Source organism: Lampris incognitus, chromosome 1 (assembly GCF_029633865.1).
Source record: "Lampris incognitus isolate fLamInc1 chromosome 1, fLamInc1.hap2, whole genome shotgun sequence".
NCBI classification, from domain to species: domain Eukaryota; kingdom Metazoa; phylum Chordata; class Actinopteri; order Lampriformes; family Lampridae; genus Lampris; species Lampris incognitus.
In genome coordinates this window covers 96,364,386-96,377,264 of record NC_079211.1, presented here as the reverse complement: position 1 = coordinate 96,377,264, position 12,879 = coordinate 96,364,386, and the positions used below count along the sequence as shown (strand labels likewise).

At 45.1% G+C, this 12,879-nt stretch overlaps 1 protein-coding gene across 1 annotated transcript in view; it reads left to right on the top strand.

Annotated features, from left to right (window-relative positions):
- Nucleotides 1-6,769, top strand: part of ptch1 (patched 1) — a 61,858-nt gene extending 55,089 nt beyond the window's left edge. The window contains exons 21-24 of the mRNA XM_056275959.1: nt 4,358-4,457; nt 4,672-5,028; nt 5,889-6,453; nt 6,636-6,769. Coding sequence (XP_056131934.1) covers nt 4,358-4,457; nt 4,672-5,028; nt 5,889-6,452 — 1,021 coding nt within the window. The 3' untranslated portion in view covers nt 6,453; nt 6,636-6,769. The remainder of the gene's footprint in view (nt 1-4,357; nt 4,458-4,671; nt 5,029-5,888; nt 6,454-6,635) is intronic.
- Nucleotides 6,770-12,879: the final 6,110 nt, after the last annotated feature.

Genomic DNA, 12,879 nt, shown 5'->3' with positions numbered 1-12,879 from the left:
TCGCTGTCGCGCAAGACTTTCCAACTCTCCATTAAGTGACTTGAACTTACTCATCCACATGTCTGATGCCTTCAGGTCAGCAACTTCCAGCTCAAAGTCTCCGATAGAGACCCCGGGGATGCATGTCAGGTCGATTTTGTCCACTGCACACTCATGTGGATGAGTGATGAACTTGAAAAGACCAGTGCGCGCACGAAATTCTCCAAAACGTGCTTTGAATGACTGCAGGAGATTGAACGTAAAGCCAGCTAGCTGCTGGAGATCCAGATGTTGAGTGGAGTCACTTGCTAAGCATGCATCTCTAAATTGTTGCAGTCTTTCAAAGTGCAGAAGACGACCTGTTTCAATGTCCCTGAGAAAGACTTCCAGCTTGCTTTCAAATGCAAACACTGCTTGTTGAAGGGATGAGATTGTATTTCCAATACCTTGCATTTTCACATTGAGCTGGTTCAGATGGCCAGTTATGTCCACGAGACAGTGAAACTGCAGGAGCCAGTCAGTGTTGTCTAGCTCAGGATGCTTGATGCCTTTCATTTCAAGAAAAGTCCGGATTTCACTCAGGCAAGCTGCAAAACGGCTGAGCACCTTCCCCCTTGACAACCAACGCACGTTGCTGTGTAAAAGCAGACCGGGATAATGATTCCCAACTTCTTCTAACAGAGCTTTAAACTGGCGATCATTTAAAGCTCGGGCAACAATAAAGTTGACCACTCGAATGACCAGAGACATCACCTCGCCAAGCTCCTGGCCACACGTCTGAGCGCAAAGCGCCTCCTGGTGCAGGATGCAATGAAAACTTAGGATGGCTCTCTTTTCATGTTCACGGAGAAGCGCTACAAATCCTTTGTTCTTCCCCAACATACAGGGTGCACCATCAGTACAGACAGAAATAAGTTTATCCATCGGTAGTTTTTTTTCTTTAGCAAACTCCATGAAAGACATGAATAAATCCTCTCCTCTTGTTGTCCCTTTCATTGGCAAAACAGCCAAGCTTTCCTCACGCAGTGTGTCACCTGCAGCATACCTGGCAATGATACTGCACTGAGATAGATGGCTAACGTCTGTTGACTCATCTAACGCGAGAGAAAAGTATGTCCCGGCGTTTATGTCCTTAATTTGTGTTTCCTCGACTTGATTTGCCATCATGATGCTACGATCGTGCACAGTTCTTGCTGACAGGGGCATGTCTTTTATTCGTTTGATTATCTTGTCTTTATTTGGGAAGTCATCAAACAGTTCATTGGCCACATCAAGCATGAATGTTTTGGCATACTCGCCATCTGTGAATGACTTTCCATTCCTTACTATTGCCAAAGCCCCCGCAAAGCTAGCGGAATTCCCATCACCTTGCTTGGTCCACACACGTAGTTGCTGCTGACTCGTCTGCACTCTCCGCTGTAGCTCCTCGCATGCCCTTTTCCTGCTGTCCCCCGCTGGATATTTCGATGCAAATGAAGCATGGTGCGTATCGAAGTGCCGCTTTATATTTGACCGTTTCATCGATGCAATTTTATCATTGCATATTAGACATACCGCAGATCCTGCTCTCTCCACAAATGCAAATTCCTCTGTCCACGCAGCCTGGAATGCACGGTAATCATCGTCTTTTTTTCTTTTCGCCATCTTTTCCGTTACAAGGGTTGAAGCGGATAAACTAGTTGGCTATCTGATAAAATTGATTTCTTCACCTTTACAATGACCCGGACATGCTCGCGAGCCATTGGTTCCCGACCCGACCCACGGGTGACCCGTGAAATTTATCTTCAAAACTAATTTCTGTTTACTTTAAAATGACACAGTATTATTAAGAAATATCACAAGTATTTTAAAATCAGTTCCAAACTGATTTTTTTGAAAAAAAAATAATTTTCAACTCAAAATTGTCTGGGAGCCATATGCCGTCACCGGAAGAGCCATATATGGCTCGCGAGCCATAGGTTCCCGACCGCTGCTCTATGTACTCAAATAGGGAATTAACTGTAAAATTCTTCCGGTGTGCGAGCATCCTTGTTTTACTCATCTTAATTCAGCTCCCTGCTTCTGACTGCCGGTGATTGTCAGATGTCCTTGAAGAAATGCTCTGTCCATAATTTAGACCTGGCTCTGCTCTTCTCTGTTCCAGTGTTTGTCCATGTCTCTCTCTCTCTCTCTCTCTCTCGGTCTCTTTCTTCCATTTTCAATGTACTGGCAGAACAATACATTTGTTAGTGTTTATAAAAAAAACAAGAATAATAGTCATTGTAACGTGAAAAGGGAAACCTGGTTGACACTACATGTGTAGTGAATCAAACTGTATGTAGACATATATACACAATGCTGCAGGGGATTTTCTTTTACACTGTGATTTAAAGTCTGTAAAAGATAAAAAAGCAAGTTACCCCTTGTCACAAAGTCTCAATAGTACCCACCTTTTAAACTAGACCCTTAATCATACTCGTCCTCTCACACATAGTCTTGGTCTCTCTCATTACTCTCAAGAGGCAAAAACACACACACACTGTCTCTCACACAAACACACACACACACAGTCATTGTGAATTGTGATGAATAAAAATGCACAGTGAAATAGAACATACAGTACTAAGACTCCTACACAATGGTGAAACTAATAACACAAACAAAGTCATATAAATATGTAATCAAAGTGTCCTCATTAACTGTCCCTCTCAAGTGTTTATAAGGGGCCACCCACACTGGGTGGACATGGACTAGTTCTCCTCACTCTTGGTTTCCCTATACAGCCCCTGCCAGGCTAATGTGGAATTCCTCATGCACACACACACACACAGATTAGTCATAAATGTGTCTGTGTGTTTAGTCTTGAGGCCCAGCTATGCGGCATACCAGCTGACTGGAGAACATCTATACCTCACTGTGTCTCACACACATGCAAACACATGCAGGCACACAACCCGCCCGCCCACAAACGCCAACAAACACAAACACACACACACACACACATATACATTCTGTATTACCAGCAAGCATGACCCCAGCTTGGCTAGATCAAGCCCATCAGTGTGTCCCTGGTTTTTGTATATAATGAGCAGATAGGAAAACACAGGAAGTAGAGAGAGAGGGAGAGGGAGCAACCTGAGAGCCTCCACTGGAGAACCAACTGAGGAAGAAAGCCTTCCTTAATGAAGGGAGCTGGAATGGCTAGAGAGGGAGAGAGAGGAGGATTTAGAGTGGAGATTGGGGGTCTTACCTGATACATTGGAGATTTAATTAGACAGAGGGGATTGTGGAGTGGTCGGGAATTTCACAGGGGCTTAGCTGGAAAGAAGGGAGAGAAAAGAGAGTTAGAAGAGAAAGAGAGGGAGACCAAGAGGGAGGAAGAAAGAAGAGAGAGAGGGGGGGGGAGAGGGGCCTGGGAGGGGTGGCACTCACAAGTCCCCTTCTCTTCCTTTTAGACTAAATTGTTTAAATTCTATACCCTTCACTTCATTTGTTTGCTTCTCCCTCTCTTTTTCAGAGCCACATAGGAGAGAGAGGCCCCTGTCCTTTTGTGTCCCCCCTACTCCCTCCCCTCCATCCCCCCCTCCTCTCCTCTCATCCCCCTTTTCCCCTCTCTTCCCCCTCCCTCCACATTCCTGACTGCTTTGTTTTCTCCATGTTTGCTTATACGCCACAAACCCGAGAAAGATTGCCCCCCACACCCACACACACACACCATATTCACCCCCTCCCTCTCTCTCTCTCTCCGTGCCTTTGAATTAACCAGCTCCGGCTAATTATGCTTCCCCTTTCTTTTCTCTCCGTGGCTTCTTAAAGACTAACCCTCTTTGGCAGGACTTAGAAACACACACAAGGTACATTTCTGTTTTGCTCCGAAAAGCCGCACTGCATGTCAGCTTGCCTGTCTGTGGGGGGGGGGGGGGGGGGGGGTTGTGCATGTGTGCTGTATATTTGTGTGTGTGTGTTGGGGGAGTGGCCTGGTATGTTTGTGGAGGTATTATTTCAGGCATGCGTTATGGTTGATCTTGCACATGTCTAAACCTCTGTGTGCCAATCCTGTGGCTTGCACAGGTATTTTCTTTGTTTCCACCGTCTGTCTCTCCATCTGTCTGTCTGTCTCTCCGTCTGTCTGTCTGCGTCGTTTTAATTGCCGATCTACGAAACTCACTGTTGCATCACCCGCCACGAATGGTCTTTGTGTATTTGGACAGGTTTTGCCCGCCAGGTCTCGTATTTGTTGTGTTTGTTTTCATTTTAGTTCAGAGGGTAAAAAAAAAAAGACAAAGTAAAAAACTCAAACGGTTTCCACAATAGTGTATGCAGATGAATAATCTGTTAGACTTCCGTCCAACGGATTCCTCCACACTAAGTGTGTTTGTGTATGTGTGTTGTGTCACAGGTATTTCTTTGCAGTACTTGCCATCCTAACAGTTCTAGGAGTACTGAACGGGTTGGTCCTGCTTCCGGTATTACTGTCATACTTTGGACCCTATCCAGAGGTAAGTTAAAGAACACGCATCTACGTCAAAGAATTCAGTCCAAAATTATTATTTACACAAAGAAAGGCTGTATTGGACCCCTAGGGTGTTCCTGCGGCTGATGTTGATGCTTGATTCATGACCTACAGTACTGTTGCTCAATAAGACGTGCAGGTCACTCACTAACTGCTGCTTTCTCAACGTTTCACCCCCCACGTCTCTCCTCACACTTCAGGTCTCCCCGGTAGACGGTCGTAGCCGGTTACCCACGCCGTCTCCCGAGGCCCCCCCTCACGTCGTCCACTTCTCAGTCCGTCCTCGTAACACCGGCACTACCGCCACCACTTCCGGTGCCGCTTCCGACTCCTCGGACTCGGAGTATAGCTCCAACACCACGGTGTCCGGCATCAGCCAGGAGATGCGGCACTACAACCTCCCCTCAGCTAGGGGGCGAGCTAGAGCGGAGGAGCAGCATTGCCACCAGCAAACCAGCAGAGGCAGAACAATTTGGACAGAAGAGGAAAGGAGGACAGGAGCTGGACATAGACACGCAGGCAGACAGACTGAACCCCCATCATACACGATTTCCACAGTAAGACCATGTGTTTTTCAGTGGTTGGTGTTTATGTGACTTTCTGGTTCTCTCCTATGATCAATTTTGATGGATTTTCAATTACTATATCTACATTTGCATTTATCTTATTTGAGCGGATACTTTTATTTAGACTGATTTACAAGAGAGTCAGCAAATTAGCAGATATATGCATTTGTTTGTTAACCCTACAGGCATCTAAAGCCGTGTTCAGACAAGAGGCAGCGTAGTGCTGAAAGATGCTGGCGTTGACAGCTTTTGGGCATATCCCCATATGATTTATAGCTTCTTCCTCCAAGTAGCTTGGATGCGCTTACAACATTTTATCTGACTGCACCTAAATATGCAATATATCATTTCATGTGCAATTTATCAATGCATTTATTGTTTGGGTCACCTTGTACTCGGTACTTTGTGTTTTATGAAACGAGGAGACAAATAGTTTACTGAATATCGTAGAACACTGGGGATGCACAGATCGAGACGATGAGCCTCTCATCCGTTTTTGTTTTAGCTGGAACTTGGAACCCAAATTCTAAAACACTTGAACGCGACTGCAGGGCTATAATAATTTACCGGTGTCGCCCAAAAGTTCAGCATTTCCCAAGTTGCTCACTCTCATCGAAAATGAACCCAAGCTAGCAACGCATTGCCAGAGTTGCTTTGTGTCTGAACATGCCTTTAGAGAACTGAATAGCGATATCATAGCCAAAGGTGTATGTCATGGCAAGTATAATTAGAGTTAGTGTGTGACATGTTGATCATCAATAGGCCTATTGACACTTTTCTCTCATTTTCAATGCACCCCCCCCCTCTTTCTTTCCATCTCTGTCAATATCTACTATCCTTTTCTTGTATAGTCTGTCCCCTCTCAGGGTTTGGATTCTGGGCCCCCACCTGGGGCTCCTCGTCACTACAGCAGCAGGGACCCCAAGAGCCAGCTGCACCAGCAGCCCCTGCCCCCAGCCCGCCCGCGCACAGACGCTTTTGAAACTGCTACTGAGGCTGGGGGCCATTACAGCTCCCATGGCTCTGGTCATAGAGAACACTCTGCGGGCCACAGAGCTCACCCTTCCCAAAACCCTCGGGCCAATCACCACCCCCCGCATCACTCCAACCCTACTCCTTACTGCCAACCCATTACCACGGTAACGGCTTCGGCCTCCGTCACTGTCGCCGTCCATCCAGCTCCCTTGCCCAACCAGAGCCCCCCAGCTCCGTCTTACCCAGGATACACTGCAACGGACAGTTACCATCCAACAGGGGCAGGCCGTTCAGGGGCAGAGCCAGACCCTGCCTTCCAAGATCCTCATGTGCCACTGGACACCCACACGTGGCACAGAGGACCTGATACGGAGGCCATCGAGCTCCAGGATATGGAGTTTGAGGCAGTTGAGAACAACTGTGCCAGACGGCCTAGATGAGGTGAGCCCATATTGGACCATGCAATTGAGAACTGGTCTTCGGAGTTTACAAGCTTAATTAAATCGGTGTTGTCAGTGTCACTGAAAATTTCAAATACACATAAAAATATCACACCAGTAGACTAATCCTTAGTTATTATCATGCCCTGTGATACAACTCTACACTGTCTCTGTTGTTTCCAGGGGTAATAAGCAGAAGCACAATGGCCAAAGATGGACTCCTCTGTATTACTAAGCCTCTGACCCGGTCCAGCCCAGCTTAGCCTAGCCTGGCCTGGCACCACCCGGTCAAGACTGGCAAGCCCCCAGCCCCAGGCAGCGAGACACTCATGAGTGTTGCCTTCATGGTGCTCATTCTTTACTGTAATCCAGTGAACTTTAGTCGTAGATATTTCTATCTATATTTAAAAGATGTACACATATGTAAATATCAACAAAAAGTAGCTATAATTTTTAGGAGCTGTAAAACTCCTTTTGTTAACAGACTGGGGCTGCCATTTAACATGGCCTGTATGCATGTCTGTGTACTGTGTACTCTGTGCATGGCTGTGTGTGTGTGTGTGTGTGTGTGTGTGTGTGTGTGTGTGTGTGCGTGTGTGTGAGAGAAAGAGAGAGAGAGAGAGAAAAAGAGAGATCTGATTACTGTTCACTCATCTGTGGATCTGTGCCATGAGGAAGCTTCATTGAGAAAAAAAATTACCTGTCAGCATTCAGCATTGCTGCTTGAAATATTTTGAAATAATGTACATTAATAACTCTATGCAAATGTCTCTTAAAAATAAGCATGTGAATTGTTGCATTTGTGCACATTAGTGCATGTATGTGTGCGTTTGTCTGAGGGTGGTGTGTGCGTTTGGTGTATGTGAGAGAATGTGAGTCGGGTTGAATGATGTGAACTAGCCTCACTTTTTTTCTGGCTTATCCATCAGACACATCCTCAAAATAGACTAACATTTACACTCATTTCAAACATGAGAGAAATTGTTAGAATAATCATACAGGGCTCTTTTGTACGCATGTGCAAGAATGAACGTTCGTGTCTTTTCGTGTGTATTATTGTATAAAGGTACGCATTTTAAACTATTATTTTTTTATCACAAACCTGTGGTAGTTATGAAACAATTACTGTTTAACTTGACACACGCTATGCGTGCTATTTAAGACAAGCAGATATGAAGAAGATTTTTGTTTTTCCCCAACTGTCACTCCATATTTGTAGCCTCCTCCATTGGAACCTGTTTCTGCTATCAGCTTTGTCACTGTCTGTTGTGTTGTTTTCCCGTTATTTTACTGTAAGAGGCAATGTGTTGTTTAACCTTAGCAGGCTTTATGAAAACAGGTTGTTTTTTTTTTACTAACTTAGGATCAGTGATCCCACCTCAGACACTAACCCCTACATTATGGGGGTGTTCATATTGCTGATTCTGGACCAGGGTCAAAAGGGAGCGCTCCTAGTTCCCTGTGTAGCTGTTTCTAGTCGATAAGCTAAAGCTCAGAATACTGTACGACCCAACTCAACCTGGAACTTGACTGGATTCGTCTTTATTTCACAGGTATAAATATATATATATATATATATATATATATATATATATATATATATATATCTTAAGTAGCTAAGTAGCTCTGCATTTCTGTCCAACCAATAAGCTAGCCGATGCAGCCTGCTAAGGGCTAAGCCTGACAATGCGCTCTGTGTGTGTGTGTGCGTGCATGTGTGCACGGCTGAATGTGTCTGTATGTGTGTTTTGTTTCAGTTTTAACATGTTTATCATCATTGTTTCTCCCTCTCAGCCTTTCTTAAGAGACAGCAAAGACTACTGGCCCCAATTTGGCCCCACCAGTCCCCACTGACCTTAGCTCATAAAACTCCACAACATAATGACACTAATTGGAAATATCCCTTCAACTGCCAAATGGCACAGCCCATAGCCACAGGGGTCAGAGTGTATACAGCACCACCCCCACCCCCCCCGTCATCAGTGTCCCAGTTTTTTGTCTATATGTGCATTTGAAGGTGTGTGTGTATATGTGCGTGTGGGGGGGGGGGGGTTTTGGGTGAGCATTTATATCCATCACTTCTAACAAGCGCCTCTGGCCCCCATCCCCCAGTCCACCAACACACACGCTTCAGTTTCAGAGCCAGACCCTTCTCCATTACATACCCCCCGCACATACACACCCTCCCTTTTACACTCTCACTTCCTGTTTAACACGTGTCACCTTAACCATCTTCCTCCATCCCAGAAGTCTTTGCAGTTTCCCTCCCCTGTCCACCATGTTATGTCAGCTGCTTGCATGAAAATAGGTTATTTTGTTTGTTTGATTTTTGCTTTGTTTTCTCCTAATGTCACATTGGCAGTAACGGAGAGAATCATGGCTGGCAACTATTTTATTAATTTTTAAATGTTTTTGTTTGTTTTATTTGTTCGTTTTTGTTTTCGATGTTCAATTTCTGATATTTATATTTTTGTAATATAAGATGTTTTTTTTTCTTTTCTTTCATTATTGGTCATGATGCCAGTGGATAACAAATGCAGGGATTTTTATGTCTATTGAAAAAAAAACACTATTACAGTTTAATGTTTTTACATTAATGGAGTTTTATCTGTATAAAGTGCTTACTAATGTTAAATAGGAAAAGAGAGTATATAACATTTTACACTACAAGTCTCATCATAGCTCTTAGAGGATTTTAAAAGGAAAAAAAAGTAATCATTGGTTCTCCCAGGCTGCCATTTTGGTCTTGGTTGTTGGTATGCTGTTTTCAGTTACAAAGATAAATGTATGCCATATAATTTATTTATATGAAAATTTATTTTTGTAGTGTACATAGTAGTTGTCAAGGTATTTGACAGAAGTATATTTTTAAAGAGTTTATATGTAATGATATACCATAACAGGAAAAAAAAACAACTTTAAGGTGCACACTTTCATTGCTAACGGTCTTGTGAGATGACATGGACACCTCCCCTTCAGTATTATCTTCCCATCACAGGAGAGACACCTCAGACACCTTGTTTTCTATAGGTTTGTCAAAGGCTAGCCATGAAAGTAGAAAATTGTACTAGCTCTCTAAATATTAATGTTCAAACACTGATAGAATTCTAACAAATAAAAATATTATAACTTATTTGTCTTGTTGTTCATAACTTTAATAAAAGGAAACTTAAAGGAATGGTTCTGGTCTGACTTTGGGCTGATGGTTTTCAGGTGCTGGGATACTATTGATGCTGTTTAACTCTATCCATTAGGATCGTCTCGAACGTCTGCAAATGAAACACGCTGTACTTAACACACACGACACCCATTTCATAATATGCAGGGGTTGATTTGAAGGGGGATGCGAGAGGATGCCGGGACCCCGCACCCCACCCGCCTTAAACAATATTGACAAAAACTAACCTTTTGTAAAAATGCCACCCTCCCTTTTCACCCCATCTGGGCTAATGGCACTTTGTGATATAGCTTAAAACAAGGAATGTTAATGAAACCTTCCAGTTAGACATGTGGCATGTGTTTGTTTGGCATGAAGGTTATGGATTGTATTTTATATAATAATATGTGCACATCGCAGTGAATAAACATTGTAATGAAATTAATTCTTAATCGAAAGCAGGCTGATCAAATATTAAGATTAACAAAAGGGTAGTCGATCAAAACTAAAGCATAACACCATAAGACTGAGATCAGTGGTGGTCCGGTGGTTACGACTGTTGCCTCACCGCAAGATGGTCTCGGGTTCGAACCCCAGGCCGTCCCAGGTCCTTTCTGTGTGGAGTTTGCATGTTCTCCCTGTGTCTGCATGGGGTTCCTCCGGGTGCTCCGGTTTCCTCCCACCATCAAAAAGACATGCATGTTAGAGTTAATACTCCTGTCTGTACCCCTGACCATGGCAATGGAAAGAAGAACAGGGGTTGGTCCCTGGGTGTTGTGGCTGCCCACTGCTCCTATACAATAGGATGGGTTGGAATGCAGAGAACATATTTCGTTGTGAACTGTACAATGACAAAAATTTGGTGGCTCTCGATGTTTTTAACAAACTTCACGGTGAAGAATATGTAAGCCAATCAATGCGGTTTGAAAGGTGGCAGCGGGTTTTTTTAAGTCCCCCCTTCTGCCCACCACCAGGATGATTACGTCCCCATCAGGACCCCTTGAAATTGTTTCACAAATTGACCACTTTTTATAAGAGAGAGAGAGACCTTCACACTCCTCTACTGTGAGTAGCAACATTTCTGGTGTTCCCTGTTATGAATTCTGATGTTCTCCCATGCAGAGAAAGCATGGCCATTAACATCCCACCCCACTAATCTTCCGCTCTTTGTCTCAGCTTCTCTCCCATCATCCTTTCTTTTCCTTCTCTCCCTTCGGTCCCGGGGTAAAACTTGACATCTGGTCGAGAGCCCCGGAGCCCACCCTCACAGCCCGCCTCGCCCCGCCCCTCCACCCCCCCCCACCTCCACCCTCTGTTCGGTATGATTTTGATTGACAGCTTTATAGACTGCAAGGAAATTGGTTGTACTTACAATGCAGCTGGCCTGTTCAGAGTAATGAAAAAGGGCATGTGGCCCTGAGCTTGCAGCAGCAATGGAGACAGAGAGGAGAGAGAAACAGCCCTGTCAACTACATGGGTGGGAGCCATTTGTTCTCATACTCCAGGATTGCGTTCCCGGTTTCATGGGAGTGAAAGGTCCACACCGTTGCCAATATTATCCGAAAGGTTCACAACTTACACGCCCCCCCCCCGCGACACAATGTAACCTGCTCTACTGCGTCACAATTTATTCAAAGCTGGCTGAATATGGCCAACTAGGACTCGCAAGTCTCCAGAAGGGCTGGACTAGTCCATACGTACACGGGCTGTTTTTGAAAACGGGGGGTTTTCCTCCGTTCTTAAAAAAAAATCCACACGCACTCATAAAAAAAACCCAAATCTTCCAATAGAAAAACGCAGACACAAAACAGTGAATGTGCTGTCCAGAGCACGCCCAACCACCAGGTGGCGATATAACCCCCGCCCAGAGATTTGCCGGAAGATCGAGCGAGAGAGCCAGGGACGAGCTAACGAGCTAACGTTACCTGGCCGCTGCCGTTGCTCGCTACCAATGGCGCCCCGACGTCCGTCTCGTCCAAAGGCTGTGTCGTGGGAGAATTGGAGCATGCAGCAGTGACCTCCGTAACGCACTCCGACGCCTCTGATCCTCAATGTGGTGGAGGAGTAACTGCACATTAACGTGCAAACATGTCAAACGTCTAGTTAACAAAGTTAGAAGCAGCAAGCACGTCGGCCACGTCCGCCATTGCATCGACGTAGCGTCACGTAAACCGCGGTGACGACGTAAGCAAACGGCGCGCATCTGACGTCTCAAGCCAAACTCTCGGCGCACACCGTGACGTCACACACAGAAGAACTCCGTTTCCCCTGTCCTCCATCTTGGCCGGAGTTGTCCAAAAGCTCCAGTATTAGTGACCGGTTGCGAAGTTTGCGTGTGGACAAAAGGCCAAATCGCACACAAAACGTTATGGTTACAAAAATACCTGAGCAACGAAACGTGTTAGCGCTTAAACTTTTACTAAATCCTGTCGGAAGTACGGCAAACACATAGTAGTGTAAATTACTAATAAGACACGTTAGCCCCTAGCTAACGGGTCTGACCCTTTAGCCGAGCGGTTAGTGATGTCGCCTTGTGGTGCAGTACAACTCGTATCGAATCCCGCACCGGGCAAGAAAATAACCGGTTACAATATCAACTAAAGCTTCAAGTGCAGTTGTTTTTTCATTCTTTTGAGGGGAAATATACCGTTCAGTTGTTTTAATGCTGTTGTGACAGGGGATTTAAATGACCATTCCACATCGGCGGCGTTATTTTTGTCCCCGCCCACATTCCGGGAAGAACCGCCCCTGCTCTGCCTCTGATTGGCTAAGTTCTCGGAATGCGGGTGGGAAAAAATTAAGGTTGGCCGTCATCGTACTAATTTGATTTGATTTTGATATTGTCACATTTCTGTAAGTTCTTGTTTCCGTGTGAGTTCAATAAAGGGGCTGCAAAGTTACCTTTGTCGTTGCTTCTACGTTCGCCACACTGGGCGTTATTTTTGTCCCCGCCCGCATTCCGGGAAGACCCGCCCCTGCTCTGCCTCTGATTGGCTAAATTCCCGGAATGCGGGTGGGAAAAAATTAAGGCTGGCCGTCATCGCACTAATTTGATTTTGATTTTGATATTGTCACATTTCTGTAAGTTCTTGTTTCTGTGCGAGTTCATTAAAGGGGCTGCAAAGTTACCTTTGTCGTTGCTTCTACGTTCGCCACACTGGGCGTTATTTTTGTCCCCGCCCGCATTCCGGGAAGACCCGCCCCTGCTCTGCCTCTGATTGGCTAAATTCCCGGAATGCGGGTGGGAAAAAATTAAGGCTGGCCGTCATC